This window comes from Amphiprion ocellaris, chromosome 7, assembly GCF_022539595.1.
Source record: "Amphiprion ocellaris isolate individual 3 ecotype Okinawa chromosome 7, ASM2253959v1, whole genome shotgun sequence".
NCBI classification, from domain to species: Eukaryota; Metazoa; Chordata; class Actinopteri; family Pomacentridae; genus Amphiprion; species Amphiprion ocellaris.
In genome coordinates, this window is record NC_072772.1 from 28,486,747 (window position 1) to 28,508,005 (window position 21,259).

Here is a 21,259-nt window from a genome sequence, read left to right on the forward strand (position 1 = left end):
AATTGTCATGGTGCGGCATTATTCTATTTTTTTATCGCTGAAATGCAGTCTGGGAGGCATCTAGCGATTCTTGTTGGGTAAACACAACATCAGACTTATCAGGCTCAGTCTGGGGAAGATGGTTCGGTTCGACATTTGATGAGTTCTTTCCTAGAGATTTAATTAAAGTACACAACCATCATCATGAGCAAAAACTACAGAGAGGCTGCAAGGAGATTTTTTTTTTCTTGCTGAAGTTGGTTAATAAAGAATTTTAAGTTATTTTTACAAGTTGATTTGCTTTGAATTCCACTATGTCACACATTGCATGAATCGTCAATGCTAATCCAGTTCACTGCTGGTGGTTTTAGCTCCAGGCGGAAGAACATCACAGTTTACAGTTTCCTGGTTCTTCTGAGACAGTTGCCACAATTGAGATGACGCTGATTGTGCCTAATTCCTCATTATATATTCTTTTACTGTAACATCTCCATCTTCCCCCGTAGAATACTTAAGCTAAGCCCTAGATTTTATTCTCTTCCTCTTCAGAAAGAAATATAGTAATACTCGCCAGCTCGCAGGTTCTCCCCTCTCTCTCCTCTTCTTTATCTCTTTTGGTATTCATCTTAAATATTAAATACTCTCAGTGGAATTTTGTTGTGAGAGCAGAATTGTTGTAGTTGGGATAAAGAAAGAAGAGCACATCTTTTCAGTTTTTAAAAAAATCATTGATGTCTGAAAGTTTGCAGTCGGTCCTCATGCACCTGACTATATCGGTCCGTGTTATTGCAGGTTGCCTTGTATATCTGGGACAATGGGAAAGGTCCCCATCTCACTGCTGTTCCTGAGCTGTGCACTGAGCCGGAGAGCTCTCCTCAGGCCCGCCACTGTGCAACCACTCTGAGGAAAGAGCCTCCACTGTGTGTGAGTATCTGCTGTGTATCCAGATCAGTCTGGCCTCGGTTCCCGGAGAATGGAAGTGGAGCAAAATTAAATGACAACATAAAACAGAGGATGGTTCGCTGTCAGATATTGGCAGTCATGAGATGATGTATTATATTCAGCCTTCACACTCCAAGGCTGCATCAGAGCAGCACCAACAATTCATAGTGAAGAACAGTCTTGTATGTTATTGCTTCTGCCCTCAGCAGAACACTGTGCATTAACCTAAAAAGACGGAAGTCTTGGGTTTGTCTTGCCAATTTAAATTTTGTCAAAAAAAGAAATGATCCCCCGTTGCTAAGCAACATCATCTTCTTGCATCGTTTCCAGAGTTGCATCAGACACTTATTATGACTTTTGTTCTTTTATCTAAATATGTTGAAGTTTATCCATTTCTGTGCCAGCTAATGCTACTTAGAGGTAGATTTACAGATTCACACATTCCTCTGGCTTTGGCTCGTCTTCTCCCGTTAGATTTATCATTTTGTCAAATCTGGACCAAGGAAACTGAAATTAAAATGTAATTTCATTTTGTTTTCTCTTTCATTTACCAAACATATTACATGGAAATATGTATTGTATTCATCAGCAAAACACCAATCATCCCACCTACTTTTTTATAAACCAAAAACTTCCTAAATAGGCTAGCTTGTTGTGCAGGTAAACGTGATGAAGGTTAAATGTTTGGTTTGTTGACTTAAACTGAACACAGTAATACAACTCAAAGAATCTGAAAGTGGTGCTAGACTGAAATATTAAAATTTCCAATTCAGTCTTTGAGCTGCTGTGCGCCATATGGTATGTGAAGGGTAGAAGTAAGAAACATCCAGGCGGTTTCTCTGAATAGTCCTCCAGGAAATAATTTGCACTATCTTAAGGCCGTACTTTATGCTACGTTGTGTATGAGTGGGAGCCGGTGAGTGGGTGTCGAATAGAGAGAAGAATTGTACTCCGTTTTAATCAGAGTTGCTGGTGCTCTCCTGTTGGTGCGTTTGTGGTGAGTTTTTTTTTGTTGCAGTATATTATTTCCCGACTGTGTTGACTTATAAGCATGATTCCCCAGGATGCTTCATGTATTGTTGATATTATGTTTGCACGAGTTAACAGAACTATGGTTTGGTGAACTGATGAGACAGTTTCAGTCATCCGATGTTGGGAAAAACTGCCTGTTTTCACTTGTATGTGACTGTATTTTTCTTGATTGGGTGAAATGAGTTGAATTTGGGATGCCAGAACTGCAGCTGAAAATGTCCCAATTCAGAGTTTTTTTTCTTCCTCTCCTCCCAGTTTTTGACAGAAAAAAATTTTAAAAATCCAATTTGATCTTTTCATTCGTTATTCAGATCACATGCTGCTTTCTGCATTTGTGGTCTTGAGTCTGGTGCATGTTTGTTGCAGTCTGAACCGTCAGATTTAAATTCATGTGGTTATTACTTCCCTCTATGGAAATCACTTTCCTCATAAAACCGCTCTCGTTTGAACAGAAAACAGGACAAAAACTCGAGCAGCCACCAGAGAAACATGAAGGTCACAGGTTTAATAAGTATTCTAGGAGACGTTTCCTTTCAGACAAAACAAGAGAGGACGTATCGCACTTGGACAGTGTTCGGAAACAGCTGCAAGACAAATTGCCAAGTGGGGCCAGAGCAACACTTGACTGCAGTGTCAATAAAAGAATCAAGAGCCTCAAGAGGCAGATTCAAGGAGGTGAAGGACTACAATCAAAGTGGCCGTGGCAGGAAAAAAATGTCCTTTGTATGCCTCCATGATGGTGACAGCTGTGGCTGGAGGCTTCATGTTTATGGCTTGTCTGTCCATCCCGTCCTCATAAACAACAGGATGTATCTCAGGAACACCTTGAGAGGATTTATTTTTTTTAAATCAGGCTCAAACTCAAGAATGAGGTGATAAGATTTTGTTAGTCAGAGGTCACTGTGACCTCACAAAGCACATTTGTGGCCATAAATTAAGTATTCATACGTTAATTACGTTAAAAAAATCACATGATTGACTGTTAAAATGATGAAGTGATGATATTTTCAATGTAAAAGGTCAAAACTTAACACACTGTGACATCATAATATTCTGAAAAAAAATAGTCGTTATTCAACGTCGTAATTCAGGAACAGAAGGGAAGATGGTGACCATATTTCACATTTGTTTGGGCACTGAATTGTTGACCCTAATTCTGGGTGGCCACGTTAAAACTGTGGTAGTTTTTTTTTTAGATATTCTGCAGGGTTAAAGTTGTAGCTTTTTGTAGCAACATCCATATGGGTCTTTCCACAAAACAAGAAGAGCACTCAGAAAGCACAATACTCCGCCAAGGCTGCTCAGTCATTGTATAATTTCCGACGGACAAGTCCACAGTGGTGGATTTGTAGCGTTCACTTGTCATAGTTACAGTAATGCCGTGCCACTATCTTGTAGTGATACTGAAATCTTTAACAAATCTGTGAATCTAGAGTATAAGCCGCATCACTGCCCAGATTTAATCAGGTGGTCCTAGTGTCATTTCTAGCCTTCCCTGAGAATTTCATCCAAATCCATTTTTTCATTTTTGAGTAATGTTGCACGCAGACGGAAAGACAGATTAACAGACAAACGTACGCCGATCGTCACATAAATCTGCAACGTTCCTTGGCAGAGTAAAATAATGTTCACACCTGACCATCTTCAATTTGACAGGTATTTTTTTATGAAGTGGTGAATATTGATTCAGTTGACTGTGTGTGTAAAATCTGGGATCGCAGGTAGCATTAGTTTTCGAGTTAAAAATTCTTAAAAAGAGGGATGGGGTTTGTGTCGTTTTTTTGCATCGAGTTCTTAGCACAAATCTGTGGCTCAATGTTTGAAGTGCTGCAACTTGAGAAATAATGCAACTAGAGTCCTCAAACTTGGCTGGCTCATTGACATATATATGGACTTTAATAATTCAACCCTGCTAGAATAATACAATCCAGTTATTTGATGGTGCAAATTTGGTCAAAAATGTCCATGTTTTTTTCAATTTCTATATTCCACCAACTATAAAACCTTTATTGTTCGATGAGAGGCTGATTTCTTTCCCTGTGATTGGCACTAATAGGAGCTTTTAAAATGTAGAGTATGCTGCCAGTCAGAGGCATACTTGCATTAATGGCCTGTATTTGAACATGCATTGAGCAAATATTAGAGGTGAACCTGCTTTGAAAGTGGTTCCAACTGGAAGAGTTATATAATTTTGTTACTGGGCTAGAAGAAAATCGTGGTTTTCCAACTCCTAATGCTTCAAACTATTTCATGACAAGTGTTATAAAGAGTTTTTCAATGGCGGTTGAACAAAAGAACCTCTGACTTTAGGACACTGTTGAACATTTTCACAATCCTGTGACATTTTAGAGACGGAACATTGAAAATAATCAAAGAAATATCAGCAGATCTGCTTGTAATAACTTTTAGTTTTAGCCAAAAATGCTGATCTAACAGTAGTTTCTCTTAGATTCCTGCTAAAAGTCACAAACAAACCATACAGCGTATGACTGCATTCCCATTGTTGATTATTTTCTAAATTAATCGATCAACTGTTTAGTTGCTAAAATGGTGAAACATGTGGATCAGCATTTTCTCAAATGTCTTGTGTCTAAAGATATTTAGTTTACTGTCACGGAGGAGGAAAGTAATAAAAATGTTACTAAAATTAGTCATCAAAAATGAGAATTTTTGATGGTGGACATTTTTTACTAGCACTAAAACTTTTTTTTAAAAAGTACTGTAAAAAATGTGTCAAATTGAAGATGGTCAAGCATGGGTCTGTCAGTGAACTGAGGCGGAATGACCCATTTTTGAAGCATTGTTATTGTCATGGCTCTAAGTTTGTGTTCTATTAGAGTCAGTTTTATTGGCTAAACATGTGAGCACATACAAGAAAACTGTTTCTCTCAATGTCTTCAAAATCAGTCGCTTATGTCAGGATATAAACAGCAACTTGACACTGACACACAATGTGGTGATTCCGGTTATTTTAGGTCATAACTAAACGCATGGTGTTGAGTGTTTTTGTTCCTCCCTGCATGTCTGACAATTCTAGACAGGAAATTGTTCAAATTGTTTTCATACATGAGTCATTTTCAGAAAAAAAACAGACCAGTAAGAAACAATGAGGCCTCAGGAGGAAACTGAAAGTGAGCAATAAAGCCCATAATAGGAATGTATTTTTAGCCGTCTTGAGGTTTTTGGGGTCTGAGGTCAACAAAGCGTTGGTGTTGATGAAATGCTGCCTGTCGGTCTGTAGAGTCCTGTAGATGTCAAGTGCAGCCTAATGCTCTGTGTGAAAACATTTGTAGGGTGGCGTGGAAGTATTTGTTTAGTATTACTAGAGAGTAAGATCAAGATGTATAAATGCGAAAAAAAAATATCTTTGTTTGAAGGAAAATGCAATTTGAAGATGTGCTTTTTGGCTCTGAAGACACTGTGATGAAACTTTTTCACTGTTTTCTGTTATTTTATGCAGTAAATGATTAAACAAGTAATCAGTTTGCACATTATTGTTTAAATTTGCTTCTTTTTTGTCTCAGTGTGATGCTCAGGCTTGATCATGGCACCACATATTGTTACAGTCCACAACATCCCGTCTATTAACATTATTGGAAAAGTGATGGTTTGTTCAGCTGCAGATGATATTCTAATTCGGCGTACATTTTTAATGCGCTTACTCTGTTGTTGATTTAATGAGTCTCTTTTGTGTCACTGTTCAAGAGCAAAAACAAATCATTCTGGCTTCTTCCGCTTTGGATTGTGTGCGGTGACAAACCACACAGAGATGTTTCTTATTCAGTTTTATTCACTTTCCTTCAATTTATCTTCCTTCTCTGTCTCACAATGTTGCCAACATTTTTTTTTTTTGTTTCCACGGACACAGATACCACAAATGTATCTCAGCATTCAGTCTTGAATTTTTAAAAATATGCTGCTTGATTATCAGCTGCTGTCTGTCTTTATAGTTTCAGAGGGAGAGCCAAAGGCAGCCAGAGGGCCAAATTACCTCGGACCATTTACAAAAATATCCAATTCTAATTTCACTTTGAAGATATCAACTCCCACTGATCACTTAGACACTTAATATAGCCTGAAAACCCGAATTTCAACCACTTGGCTGCGTGTAATATAGATTCAGCTTTAATTAGGCCTGTATGTGATTTATGTGGTTTGTTCAAGCGAGCCTTCTTTGATTCATGTCTCCTACTTTCATCAAAGGGGGAGCCTGTACATAAAGAAGATATATTTGTTGCTGTGAAAACGTGTAGGAAGTTTCACAGTGAAAGAGGTGAGTCACACTCCCACTCTTACAGAATCCAACAAAGATGCTCAATTTTCCTTCAGATGGCACACATTTTTGTCCTGTTGTTTTTTTTGTAATGGATTTGTTTTACCTTTGACATGTGTGACTGTATGAGTGCTGTTTGTCCTTGATATGATAAAATCTTTTTCCAAGTGACTCCTCCGTCGTATCTCACAGGATTTGATATTGTTTCAGCAAAAAAAAAAAAAAAAAGAATAAATATAAATCTACCTTGGGAGTGTTTAATTCTGTGTCTCCCTTGATGCTGGAAAAGCATAATCATCCAACAATGCCACTATTTGGCACGCTCCACCTGACATTAAGCTATCTACAGTAAATCTGCTTCTCTTTTAACCTGATAAAAACATAGCAGGTTAAGCCAATGGATCAAATTGCAAATTAATTTTAGAGGGATCAGACAAATTGTATACTACATATAAAGGCTGTTGCTCAAAAGTAATTTCACTAATTACCTTAATTACCATTTCCTCTGCCAAGCTGCCATTATCGGTTTCACATGCAGACAAGATGAAAATGAATATTAGATTTATACACCACAGGTTAGCTTGGATCAATAAAGCAAGAGACATGAAAGTGCTTCATATTTAATTTGTCACTCAGTGACAAATCAGTGTCTTTTTAATTTTCTTCACCTTAAGTGATTGTACACTGCAAATGCAAGGATAGGAGCATTAAAATATGCAATATGCATTAATCTGTTTACAGTTTAGATTTTTGTTAAAAATAGGAGGTTGCAATGTTGTTATTTCTTTTTCTTTTAATGGTAGCTGAGGAAAAATTTTTAGCTGTTGCAGGATGAAAGCCTCAACCTTGAAACTTTGCTGTTTATTTTATGGTTTGTAGCATTATTATTGCAACAGTAGTAACTACTCTGACAGTCCACAAAGATAAACACATACGCACCTATCTATTGTTACTTGTGCTTTGAGTTTTGTGCTTCTGTATAGATTTTGTACTTTTAAAACACAAAAAATAAAACTATGAAAAATCGTTCCTACTCTGTGCTTTGGTATGCATTGGATTGATGAGGTTTTATTCCGTCAAAAACAAACCACATAGCACAACTAAAAGGAAGAAAAAGCTATGCAAAGAGAAAGATCCAGTTGCAACATATGACTGGACCTGCTAAAGACAAAAAAGTATATAGAATGAACTAACATATAACCTTGTTAAAGCAACATATATAGTCTTATAGTAGCTCTAATTCCTTGGACAAATAGTACGTCTTTACTGTAACAATAGCTATATTCACCTGCCTCTTGTCTTTTCATTTTGAATCGTTTAATTGTCTGCTACACTAAGACTGCCAGCAAACATCTCAGCTCCATGATGCATTCAAAGTTTAATTTTTTTCAAGTTATTTATTTACTTGAAATGTTGTGATACAACGCAACAGTGTATTTGAAGCCTCATTTTACCTCCTGTTCTTGACCAGTTCAAGTCGTCTGTTTCTGATCAACTTTACAGACACTACAAAGCAGCAAACCTTTCTTTTGTCAGTGTCAAATATGCCTCTCTGATTCATTGTAGTTGCTTTATGAGGGTTGAGCACAACCTTGATCTGCTGTTGCTGCTGCTGCTTCAAGTCTCAGTTATAAAATCTCCAAAAGTCCCAACAGAAACTACAGGAAAACTCTAAACTAAGATACCAGGAATCATGTCAGTGACAGAAAAGTGCACACTGTGTTAACAGCCAGAAAGACACAATATATAGAGAAATAAAATGTACACAGAGGTACAATAATCTGCCAACCTCCACTACTTTTCTCCTGTTTTTCAACAGAGGGCAGACGGTCAAAGGCCAGAGGTCCCATTTTGCCACCAGGCATTGAGCACAAACTAACTAGAAGTTACAAAACATTTTCCTCTAAAGTCTGACAGAAATCTTGCAATTCACAGCTGTGAAATGTAACTGCTGAAATTCTATTTTGCAGGTTGCAATTTTTTTAAAAATGGTGATTTAATTTTGTATGACCCATAGTAAGACTAATCAAATATTTAAAACAAAACCTTTTCCAAACTCACCTACTAGAGGGTTCTTTATCCCCAAATGACAAAAAAAAGCAAAGTTTCTAGTTTACTGGTATCTCATTTGGACGTAATCTTTAACCAGGTGGGTGGATTAAAAGGAACATGTTCTTTGAGTTCAGCCTCCTTTCCCTCATGTCTACTGATGATTCAGTGGTCTTTAAGAGAATATATAACCAAAATCAGACAGAAACATCAGAGAAAGTGTGTATTGCAATAAATGTGAAATAATCATTTGGTCAGGGAGCAAGTCCACATTGCGCAAAACCAGAGGTCTGCTTGTTGGGAAACCTACTGAACACTGTATTGATTTTTTCTCCCCTTTGCTCTAGTTCCAGTGATAAAGAAGACTTGGGAAAAGGATGCCTTATATTTAGAGTATTACAGTGACCATGCTGATCCTGCGATACCGACTATTAATTTAGGAGTGCCGAACACTGAAAGAGGTAAGTTCTCCTTTTGCAGCCGAAGCGCATTCAGCCATCAGAGATGCAGTTTCTGGCCTTGGGTGAGGGTCCAGGGTCAGCTGCATATACAAAGGTACATGGAAAATGAACTGGGAGGCTCAAGTTTAAAGTTCTACAACCTAACACCTTGTGAAGGGAATGTAATTTAAACTTAACATTGCAGGAGAATTGGAACCACAGTGAGTGGGAGTATCTCTCTTAGTAGTGAGTTTTACCTTTTTGTCGCTAATAGTGTGTTTACAGAAGCTCACAAAAAGACACTGACATGAATGGGTCAGTCATGTTGGCATTTTGTAGGTCACTGCTGGATTTTTTTAGAAAACTGTTGCATGCTCTCTTTTGTACTTTACTCGGAGTAATTATGAGATTGGGGCATCCTGGTAGCTGACCTGGTCAATGTACAAAGCCCTACTGCTCCTTTCTTTCTCTCTTATGTTTCCTGTCTCTTTAGCTGGAAAACAGTCTCAAAAAAAGAAAGATTCTGAGGTGGAAAATGGGCCTTGTGTTTGTTCTCGAACTTCTCTCAGACCATGAGCTATAAGCTACAGATTTGCTCACACATGAATTTGGCAGATATCCCCTGCTGATTTCCAATGACTGTAGGGCTGTCAGTATAAAATGTCTAATATATTTGCTCTGTATATGTGTTGAAGAGCTGGTGATACTGTGAAATTGGCTTATTTCACCATTGTAGTAAGTTTAATCGCAAGAGGCTTCATTTTGGGTATGACCAGAGATTTTATTTTGAAAATAGTCTCATATTTTATGAAAATGAAATATGGACGGTAAGATTTCTCTGTGTACACAGGTTTTTCTAATTTCTGATGATTATTAAGCTCAATTTCAGTATAAGAGGTAGAATTTTTTTTTCAATTTTTGAGCAAGTTCTGAATAAATTGTAACTCAGATTAGCACATGGATACCAGTGTCACTTTCAATTGTGCAACTATCTAGTCGGTGGAGTTTAGAACATGTTTTAAATTAAATCAAGGGTCTGCAGGTCATCATAGACAGCCTCTAATCTAGAGCGCAGGTTTTTGGCAGATTTGATGCCATACAACATGGTATCATCAGCATAAAAATGGAAATTGCAGTTCTATGTTGAAAAAATAAATGTGTCAACAGTAAATAGTAGCCTCCTAATATTTGTCCTGAAGACACCACTTTATTAACCGTCTAGGGACCTAATTAACAGCTTTCCCACTGGGACCTACTCATTTTATGCATACACCCATTGCAAGATTAAAACACTGGAGCCGCTGAAAGTCAATCTAATCATGAACCCTTTGTATAAATAAAAGAGCTTTAGAGGTGCTGGTTGACAGATTTTGTTAAATTACGTCGGAGGTAGGGTTGCCATTCACACTATTTTCAGTCTTTATGCTAAGCTAGGCAACTTAGTTCACTTGAGTATCTTTATGTTTGACAGATAATAAATAGAGAATGGTAATTATCTTCTCATTTAACCTCCAGCGAGAAAGCCAGAGTGTATTTTATTTAAAAATAAGTCTTTCGTATCCATAGGACACTATTTAGGATCCCAAATGTTACCAAAGGTGTTTGAATAGACTGTTTGTATTATATGTTGTCATATGTGTGCAAACAAGCAGATGCAGAGCACTTACAGTATCATACCTTTTGGAAAACTGCTACATTTACACAAAAGTAAGTTGAAATCAAGGAGAAAATAGCCGAGCAGGTGTTCAGCGGTTAACAACCACTAGCTGTACATGGAAACAAAGCCCAAAGGTGGATCCCTGCGGAGGTGAACCAGGCATGATTGACTGGGAGGAGACACTGGGACACACCATTTTTCTCTGCAAAGAAAATCCATCCTCCACTGGTCTTAAGCTTGGTGATCCCTCAGGAGAAGCTTTAACCTAACAACATCCTCCAGATTCTCCTGAGGGAGAAACTGGAGGATGTTGTTGAGTTAAACGATGCAGAGCTGCCCCGTTTCCACTAACGCTCTGAAGCAGATAAGAAAGAGATGGATGGATGGGTATGCATATTGTTGCTTCACCATTGCTCAAAGCTGAAATGCAATTTAGTGTGCACAGAAGAGATAAACATTATTTCAATATGCCCTACTCAGGTATTCATCACATATACCTTCATGTAAGTTTGGTTCAAACTCAGCTTTAGCTTCAGGCAGAGTCTAGCTCCTGTCATTTCTGAATGAACTTGTCAGGAATTTCTATTTCTGCACAGTCATTGCTGTCAGGGCATTTGACAATCCCTCATCTGTTCAATTCATTTACAGGTTTTAGAGATTCCTCAACAGAAGTCAACTTGTTGTGCGACTGAATAATGAGGACAGAACAAGGCAAAATGTAACATACAGAAAATGTGTCATGACCCAACTTCTATGGCATTTATGTAATGCAATATATACATAATCAGAATAAAGTTCACAAACTTACAAAGACCTCTAAGTATGCTCTGTGCAGTCCACAGTAGTTTGTAAAAACAGCACCAACTCTCTGCTTCAGTGCCTCTCTGCTTGCTTGAGGCAGAGGCCATTTGGGCAAAAATTATTCTGCAGTCTGATGGCTGTCGGCACAAAATAGCTCCAAAGACCTCTCATGTTGCACCTTAATGGGATCCTGCATCGGCTGCAGAGAATTTCAGTACACTGTAGAACGGGTAAAGGTTGTTGTTGAAAGAAATCTGGTTTAGTCTCCAGCCTCCCTTCAATTACTGTCTCCAGGCAGCTTAGACCTTTAACAAGGACGTCTTTTGCAACCTTTTTCCATCGAGGCAGTGAAGGATGCAAACTGCCACTGGCTACTTGCCGGTGTATTGTATGTGGACTAGTCTGCCGTGGAGCTGAGTCTAGTCAAGAATAAAAACCAACCTTTTTCTTGTAAACTTGCTCCGTTATCAGTCCAGTTAGTGGTTGATATGCAGCTCTTGTACTTGAGTGCTGCCTCCTCTCCACCCCCTCGTTGTGGATGGTGACAGGTCTCACCCAGTTCTTGCCCTGTAACAAATCCACTACCAGCTCCTTTGCTTTTCTGACACTGAACTGCACATTGTTCTTCTGCACCAACTGTCATATTTGACATATATTCATACTGAAATAATTTAAATCAACTATTTCCAATCAAATGTGAGCAGCCAAAAAAACAAACAAAAAAACAACAAAGACCTACAAATCAGATTTAAGGATTTCTGGATTTCTCTCAGACTCACCACTAAAATCAGTTTTCCTCTAATAAATCTGTTTTGTCACTTGCAATGGGCTCCAAAATAACGACATCACAAGCTGAATATACAGTCTCTATCTAACCTAACCTGCAGCTTGTTAATTTTCGTTTGCAGATTGGACGAGAACACCAATAACTGCATCTATATTTGTAGCTCACAGTATTATAACAACTTATATATTGACCGCACTGCTCACAATAGTGGAGTCATACCTGCAAAAGTTATTGCAATGGCATAACTATTGTAGAGTTGGAGGTCTGATTTGTGAAGAATAAAACGGAAGGTGACAGTTCGGTCCCCTGGGCAGCCACGGTGCCACTCTGCAGCTTAGAATGCATTGCTAATGTGCAACTGTGGAGTCGGGCCACGTTTGACTGAAAGCAACCTGCTTTAAATTCTTTTGAGACGCAAAAAACACATTGATTTTGGGAACATTAAAATCCAAGAGAAATTGCTAAACATGTCGCTACCTGATTGCATTATGCGGAATGTCTCCTTTGGGTTAATTGCAAGTTGGAAAATGTTCATGCTGTGCAGAGGCAGTTTTACAGGAGTTGTTTAATTTGCTAATAGATTTGAATGAGGAAATGGCTGCTTTTTGTTTACCTGCTCTTTCTTTTTTTTTTTTTTTGCATTGATTGGTACAGTACTGTATTGTCTTACTGACTGCATGCTGTTCATCTTATTGATTATGCTGTAAGGTACTAGAAATTATTTCTGTCCATGTCCACCTGCATTTACACACTAAATATCATGCAGTTCAGATGAATATAATCACAATATGATCCTAAGAAACTTAAAAAGCAACTACATGAAAAATATAAGGTTTCTTGCTCGTATGAACCTTACAAAAGCTAGAAGGCCTAAAAGGCTCTGTTTAAGTGGACTGCATTTGATTCCAGGTGACTGTAAAAGGTAGGAAATAGGGCTTTAGAATATTCTTAACTAATCGAGTCATGAGCCAACTCTTATGGAATTTATGTACTGCAAAATATATAAAGAATCAGAAAATTCTGTCATAAAATCATTTTAAAGTGTTGTTGATCTCAAAATGCATTCAAATCACCTAGTTTATTAACAGTGCAAAACCGAAAGATTAAAATTGTGTCATGTATGTCTAGAAATGCATCTTAACACATAGGAACATGGCATTTTTCATCAAGTACAAGTTAATCAAGAAACTGTCAAAGTTCAAGAAGGGAGGTTAAAAAAAAAAAGAAAAGAAAAATGCATATATGGGTAAGCAATTGCAGTTTCATAGCACACTATAAGTGCTACATGGTGCAGTAGCTCTCTTTTACATAAAGGTTTGCTAAATGGTCGTCTGTTGAGCTACTGTCACTAAGCAGAGCTGCATGAATACGGCACATCTGATGTTTTTCATGATGTTTTCTTTCTGTATGGCAGAGCCTGGGGTCAAGGCAAAGAGATGATGTGTGCGTTCATTCACAGTTTGCATAAAGCCGAACTGAAAGGCCTGCAGCTGGTGGTAACATGTTTTAAAAAAGAAAAAAACATTGTCTGGGTTCTCAGATCAGTTCATTTGCACAACTAAACACATTACCTAACCTGGAATACTAAGAATTAGCGTGACTTACCTCAGAGTTTGACATCTTATATAAGAAAATGCCTTGGCTGTGCTTCTCTCAACCAATAATTTATATCAGTGTTTTTTAAGCCAATGTTGGCAAATGCATTCTCACAGATCATTTAGACGAAAGTGTCTCCTTCCCTTTTATTTTGCCTTCCACTGCATGCCAGTATATGTTTTTTGATTTTACTTTTTTTTTTTTTTTTTTTTTTTAAACTTTTGGGAGACAACAATCTAGCTTTGGCAGCAATTCACAGTCCATCATCAAAGCAGGGAGATGTTCAGTGGTTTGGTAAACAGCCAGATACTGGAGCTACCATCAGTGCATAATGTCAGTCAAACAGAGCTCATAATAGAATTTACATCTTGGAGTATGTACAGTAGATTGGATTTGTACAGTGGTTTGAGTCTGATGCCGAGAAATTGATTCTAAATGTGATTGGTGCTGCGGTAAACAAAACCATGACTACAGAAAACAAGCAGTAATAGAAATATGCACTGGAGTCAGCCACTTGGGGACTTAAAGCCACTGGCTGTGCAATAATCAGATAAACTTGCAATGAAATGATATATGATTGAGGTCAAATGAAAAACAAGCGGTTTATCAGTCTCTCAGTAACCGATTCCCACATGATTCAGGGCGAACATAATTTATTTCCATTTGTTTTACTTACTTCTTTCTCTTCCTTTCCCCGGGCCTAAAGCGCTATGCTAATGATGGCTGACAGCATCCTTGAAGTTCATCAACAGTCATCAGGTGTCAATGTGTCAGGAGTCTGTATTCATCACAGTTATACATGCCTGTGCCCTTGGAGCCAAACGCTAAAACCACATCTACATGTAAACCCAAGAAAATGAAATACAGTATAAGCAGCTACAAGCAGATAGAATTATTCTGGAGACTCCAATGAAAAATCAGGCCTAATATGCAATATATTCACTACGTTGCCACTAAAAACAAGCTTTGATTTGTTTTAAGGCTGTCTGCAGTTCCAAATAAATATTGAGACTGGTGAAAACACACCACATCCTTACAGTATACGGGTATTTTGAAAATGGGAAAATAAAACTCAACAGTCTAAGGTTAAAAATTTAGATAGTCTGAGCAAGTGAGGGAAAGCATGATGCAAGACCTGGAAATGGGAAAGTGGCAAAGAAACTTTGTCAAGTAAATACACTGTGCACGGTCAAGCGTCTTGTTCTTACCTCCGACGTGCCAATGAAAAAGAAAAGTCATTTTGGAGTTCAAAGAGGAACTTTCTGTGGTATTATGTTGAAGTGGAAGCTTTCTCTTTTGTGTGGACATTTTCATGATACATATTGCATGAAACTTGCACAAGGAAACTGCTGTGTCTTTCCAGGCCCCTGAACATCACTAACATCCTCCAACTGGAAATAAGATTACCAGGCTTGTATGGAGATCTGTCTCAAAAAGTACATTTCCACATTTTATTCCTGTCAGCAGTTCAAGGTGTCCTTTCTTATTCTATATTCAGATACTTGGGAAAAACACCTTGGGTGCCTTATAAATAAAACAGTAAGGCCTCAGTATTCTTTGTGATGCTTGCCACCAAGGATTTCCACGTCTCAGCTCACAGCCCTGATGGTGCGCAGATATTTGGATTCTGATGGGTATATTTCTTTGGTTTCCTTGTGTTTGTTGCGTACTGCCACATCACTGTTTTTGTTTTCAGGAGCTGGCAGAACATTTTGTTCCATCTGGCCGTCATGTCAAACATGCCAGAGTAGAAGTTTGATCTTCCCGGCCCATCATGCCCAACTTACCTTATTATGTCTTTGAGATGTCAGAATGCAGGCAATGGTTTTCTGTCTGCTTCACAAAGCTCCAGAGGACAAATCTTTGCATTGAAAAATCCAGAAAATATTTTATTTAACACTTGGCTTAAGAAGGTAAATCACTTTAAGCCATGGTCCTTTAAATGTGAGGCAGCACGTTTGATCTCTGAAGCCCTTTTGAGGTGTCCTTGAGCAGAATGCAGAACTGATGCTAGTTCACACTTTGTAACTAAGGATCCACACGACCGTCAAGTTAATGCACCCTTGCAAGCTGTGACCACAATGGTTGCTTTTATTGCCTCCTCAAAGGCTGCTATCGAGAGAACTCAAAAGCATAATTAGCAACTTAGCTTGAAAATAAAGCCTTATGTCACTGTTTCTGTGTAATAATTGGGACTGTTGGTCAGCCCCCTCCTTCCTCTCGCATTCATTCGTCTGAGTAAGATTAATGACTGTGATTTTTTTTGTTGCTGTTGACCTATGTATGCATTTGTGTGTATGTAGGCATGCGTGCATGTAAATAGCTGCTTTTAACAAGTGGGTTTTTCTTCCTAACAGGGTCATTTATCTTTTTAACGCAAAATACAGCACATGGTCAATATGTGATTAAGTCCTACTGGGCATTCTATTGATAGCATGTCTCTATTTTCAGGCCACTGCGGGAAAACGTTTGCAATCCTTCAAAGATTTCTGAGCAACGCTGTCCCAAACACCAAGTGGCTGCTTGTTGTGGACGATGACACGCTGATCAGGTATGTTTTCATCATCAGCTGGGACATTCATTGTTTTAAATGTCACGCTTTCATTTATCTCAAAGACATTTTTTCATGAATTTTCAAACAAATTCTGTTTCAGCCTTGAAAAAGTTAACACAGTGAAAGAGAGGAACACTTTGGGGAAATGACTTCCAGAGATATTTATAAAGCTCAGTACACAAATTTACATCCAGCTGGCTTTACTTCCTGCCAGGTTGCCCTTCCTGGATGTGTAATAACACCTGAGAGCTGTTATTTCAGCCTCTAAATGCTCAGTTTCATGTAGACATAGTCATGTGTGCATGATGATGATGAGTGTGTGATGAACTTGATCGGTGCTTTCTGCAGCCTCCCCAGACTGCAGGTCTTGCTGAGCTGCTACGATCCCTCTGAACCGGTGTGTCTCGGGGAGAGGTACGGCTATGGCCTGAGTCAAGGCGGCTACAGCTACATCACTGGAGGTGGAGGGTGAGTTTTTTTGCAGCTCAAATGCTTTGGGAATAACGATGAAAGATACAGAGGCAACAGAGGAACTATAAAGTGTGTAATGAAAAACCTGTAATCCGTAATTTACAGATAAACCATTTCAATTCTGTTTAAAAGTGTGTTGCTCCCCTAAGGGAAATTTAGTTCACAGGCTGCATTACAGTAGAGGGACTCGATAAAAGTTTGGAATAAATCACCGCAGAATACAGTCAAGAAACATTCATCAGCTGATAAGACAAGACAGGGAGTCGATGGGAAGTAAAACCCTTTTTATTACACACAACTTAGTTTCTTAAAGTGGACAAGCAGCGGATGTTGCATGTCATCTGTCAGTGCAGACTTACAACATTTCTATAGTACAGATTTCACCCATTTGGGAGAATCTGTGCTATGGATGAATCGTGAGCTGTGTGACAAACTCTATTTAGGGACACGTCAGCTGCTATGACACTACAACACTACAGCTGCCAGTTTTCTCAAAGTGATGTCTTCTAAAAACAGTTTTCGAGTGGCAATGAGCAATTTTTCTGGCAGCTTTAGTCTCATTTTTTTCATGTCTAATTGTTTCTCATTTCCAAAACGTGTCAATCATTGTTGTGTGGAGACGATTCACAGAAAAAAAGCACATCTCACTCTCGGCTCAGTGTGCCGTTTCACTCTTTCTTCTGTTGCCCTCCCACTGGATGAATAAAAGACACAGACCGACCCTTTAGATGATAGCTGGAAGATATACATATTTTCTGGTGATTTCCTGCTTGTTTTTTTGTAACTGATGCTTTGCAGCGTGGCTGAATCTGCTGTGTTATGTGTCTGTTTTGATGTGTCGCTGCAGTATGGTGTTCAGCAGGGAGGCTGTGGTCCGACTTCTTAACAGTGGGTGCAAGTGCTACAGCAATGATGCGCCAGATGACATGGTGCTGGGAATGTGCCTCAATGCTCTCGGACTTCCCGTCACACACAGCCCTCTCTTCCACCAGGTTCTTTTCACATTTTTACAATACATTCTGTGTGTGTCTCATTCTTTCTGAAATTATTTTTAGCATACAGTGAGAAGAAAATGGATTGTTAATGTTGTTTGTAAATGAAATATCATCTTGTGTAGATTCTCAGTCATTCAGAAAATCTAATAGCTTTAGTAGAAGGGAAGTTTACATCTCTTTTGGTTCCTTGAAGACATTTTTACCTTTTTGCCAGCTTGCTTCTTCAGTTGTGACTGATGGGGAGTCTCAGTTATTTAGTCTCACCTCTAAATCACAGGGCTAATATCCCATTAGCAACCTGAGACTCACATGCCTTGAGGTGTAAATGGACGTGAAACTGCCGGATCAGGGACGACACAAGGTGTTAATGGTGGCTGAACTTCCTGGGGACAGAGCTCAAGGCTGCATTATAAGTACCTGATAAGTGGTGTCATAGACCCCCTCCTCTGTTTAGAAATGGCTGCTCCAGTTAACGTAGATGACTTCCTTTCCTGCTCTCTCACACCACTTGTCTGCTCAGTCCAGAAATTTGTTCACCTAAAATAAAAACTGGTTCACCCTGAGGATAAAACACCCACGAATAAGCTGAGCAACGCTGTATTTGCACTCCAATGCAGCGAGGAGTGCACAGACCTATATAAGGGGAAACTGAACGACCTCTCCATGAAAATATGACCAAAAGAGTCAGCTACTCAGAACAATTCCACCTGTCTTTAAAGCATAAGAGTCTCACTCCTTTGACGTCGGCAACGTTCACATTCTGGACAGAGAAGACAGATGGTTTGAGAGAAGCTAAATTGGTACACAGGCATTTATAAACAAAAGGGCCAGGTACTTATGATGTCGTCTTGAGATGCCTCCCTAGAAAGTTTCACCGCCATTAGCACCTTGAGTCGTGCCTGATCTGGCGGGTTCACAACCATTAACACCCTGCCGCGTGTCAGTCTGGAGTTGTTAATGGGCTATTAGCCATGTAATTTGGAAGTGACAAAACATAATATATCTGGAACTCCCCACCAGTCAATTAGGACTGAAGAAGCCTCTTGAATGAGAGGTGGAATGTCATGAAGAGAGACCAAAAGATACCGAGTTGCCCTATGCTGCAGCTTTTAGCCTTGCCTTGCCACAATATACAAAGACTGTAATTTTTTGGTTAATTTAAAAATCTCTCCAAGGCTGTTCAGCTGTAGAAAATATTTTACTGAGAGGCAAATTATGTGTTTTGAGCAAAAAAAAAAAAAAAACCTGTCAAAATGAATTCAGTTTGTATTGCAGGTAATACAGATTCATCATCCAGACACAGATAGAGGCCTTTTATAGGTAATGAACCCAACCAGCTGATTACTGATATTCTAAACCCCACACAGGTGCTTTTGCTTCTGGTTATGCCGCATTCATGTCCTATCATAGATTCTATAATTACAAGAAGGCAAGTGGGGAAAAGAAATCGTTTTAGACGCTGTATATATTCTGAGCCTGAGATAATGAGAATATCTGACAGACACAAGCAAAAAGAGCTACAGATTTACCCAGGCATCTATATTTACTAACCTTTTCAGGTTATATTAAGTTGGATGTAGCTGAGCTCTCCGAAAAAATCTCTGTCGTAATTATAATGTGGATCTTGACATGAAGAGTATTTGCAAACCAAAAACTGGTAATTATATCAACTCGTGCACTAATGCGGCGTCATATAGAAGTGAAATCACAGGGAGATCTGCTGGGAGATGCAGTGTGTGAAATCACCAAACTCTAGAGTAGAAATAACAGTATTTTTTTGTTGTTTTTTTTTTTTTTCACATCAGATACTTTGACTTGGAATGGTATGAACTGCACAGGTGTTTCTGTTGAAATTAATGAGCGTCGTGTACATTACCAGGACTGAAGCAGGCAAAAAGAATTCATTATTTATTATTTACACCTGCGACTTTCCTAGTTGGTGAAGCTTCTCTGATTTTACCAAAACTGCAAAAGAGTAATTAGGATGTCAAGTTTTTATGCCACCTGTCAGCGGTGGTACCACCTGTGTAAGTGCACATCATGACTATGCAAGACCTTTAATAAGACATCATAAGCATCAGTTTGTGTGTTTTCTGTATGCAGCATCTGTACATTAACTTTCATGCCTTTGCTCTCGCTTTCTGCAGCACTTGCACGCAGTCTCCTGTGACTGCTTCCAAATATAAATTACTGTACTTAATCTTACCTTTCAGGCCCGACCAGAGGACTATGCCAGGGACTTCTTAGCTCACCAGGTGCCCATCTCTTTCCATAAACACTGGAACATAGACCCCGTTGCTGTTTTCAACAAATGGCTTAAGGATGACTTGAGGGCAAAGACTTCGGATGAACTTAGTAAGAGCGCAAAGACGGAGTTATAATACTTTTTAGCACACAACTAGCCTGTATGAATATATATATCTATGTACAGAGTGTGTGTGTGTGTGACTGTGTGTGTGTGTCATGGAAATATTATCAATTCGGAGATGTAAATGTTTTTTGTACCATTGATGTTGAACTGTTATTAAGAGGGACCATGCGAGCGTGTGTCCATGACTTCAAATCTGAGTGTTTTCATGACTGAGTTGCATGTTGGGGTTAATTTTGGAATATATGAATATAATGTGTATATATTTATATCATATGAATAATCCAATACCTTACAGAGGAGCATATCTTTTTCTCTGGGAGATACTGTGTCTTTTAAAAATTATCACTAATGCTGTACAATGTGCTCTATTTTGTCATAAAAGTATGAATATTTGAAAATGTTTTGCTTTTGGATTTCTTTAGAGACCTATTACTGGATTTAGTGTGGACCATTAATGTATAAATAATGAAGTTGTTAAAGGTTAATTGAGGCTAAGACTTAGATGGTGAAACTACCGTATGAGTAGGTTGTTTGGTGCAGCTACAAAGCAGCATTAAAACTCTCTAAAGCGTGCTGAAGGTTTGTAATTGCTCTGAAAATGTGTCCAACATGTAGGTTTTAAAAGGGTCCCCTCCTGGTGCACAGGCAGATGTATGTCTTACCTTCACTTTAATCTCACCTCAGCACCCACATTATGTTTTTGTTAGTTTTTTTTTCCCACAAACCATCTGCTTCTCAAGAGTGGTCGCTTTGACCTCAAACAGCACCACAGGAACAAATAAAATAGCAGGTGAAATTTCATGGGCATTCTTTCTTGTAAAACATTACCTGGTATCCTGCAGCATGAAGCTGAAATAGGTTTTTATCAACATTAATGCCAATTTTTCATTTCCCCCTTTTTCTATGTCTCTAAGATAATTAAGTGGCAGACTCAGTAATTTCCTGACCATCATTAAAGGTCTTTTCAAAGACCTTGAATCTCAGTTGAAGAATTAAACATTTCCTCTTCGGGCTGTTTCCCATCTTGAAAAATTAATTTGCTCCTGTAAAGCTTCATTCTCCAAAAATTGGAAGTGACTGCTGCATGGTAATGGCCACAAAAGCTTTGGAGAACCTGTGGATCATGAAAGGCTTGATATTAATTACGCTCAACAAATGAAAGTTGTTAATAGTGGAAAACTCATTAGTGTCTTTCTGAAATGCATTTTGTAAAACAGAAGATGTTGCTCAGCGTGCAGATCTTGTCAGCATTGTGGTGCTAAATTCACACTGTCCTAATAGCACAGTGGGCTGGTTGCGAGTTCACGGAAAG

At 38.6% G+C, this 21,259-nt stretch overlaps 1 protein-coding gene across 3 annotated transcripts in view; it reads left to right on the forward strand.

Annotated features, from left to right (window-relative positions):
* b3glcta (beta 3-glucosyltransferase a) overlaps positions 1-20,345 on the forward strand; it is a 70,439-nt gene extending 50,094 nt beyond the window's left edge. For all 3 annotated transcript variants that reach the window (XM_055012155.1, XM_023262884.3, XM_055012154.1), the window contains exons 9-15: positions 772-903; positions 6,157-6,226; positions 8,623-8,736; positions 16,008-16,107; positions 16,459-16,578; positions 17,429-17,573; positions 19,790-20,345. In XM_055012155.1, coding sequence (XP_054868130.1) covers positions 772-903; positions 6,157-6,226; positions 8,623-8,736; positions 16,008-16,107; positions 16,459-16,578; positions 17,429-17,573; positions 19,790-19,957 — 849 coding nt within the window. In that variant the 3' untranslated portion in view covers positions 19,958-20,345. The remainder of the gene's footprint in view (positions 1-771; positions 904-6,156; positions 6,227-8,622; positions 8,737-16,007; positions 16,108-16,458; positions 16,579-17,428; positions 17,574-19,789) is intronic.
* Positions 20,346-21,259: the final 914 nt, after the last annotated feature.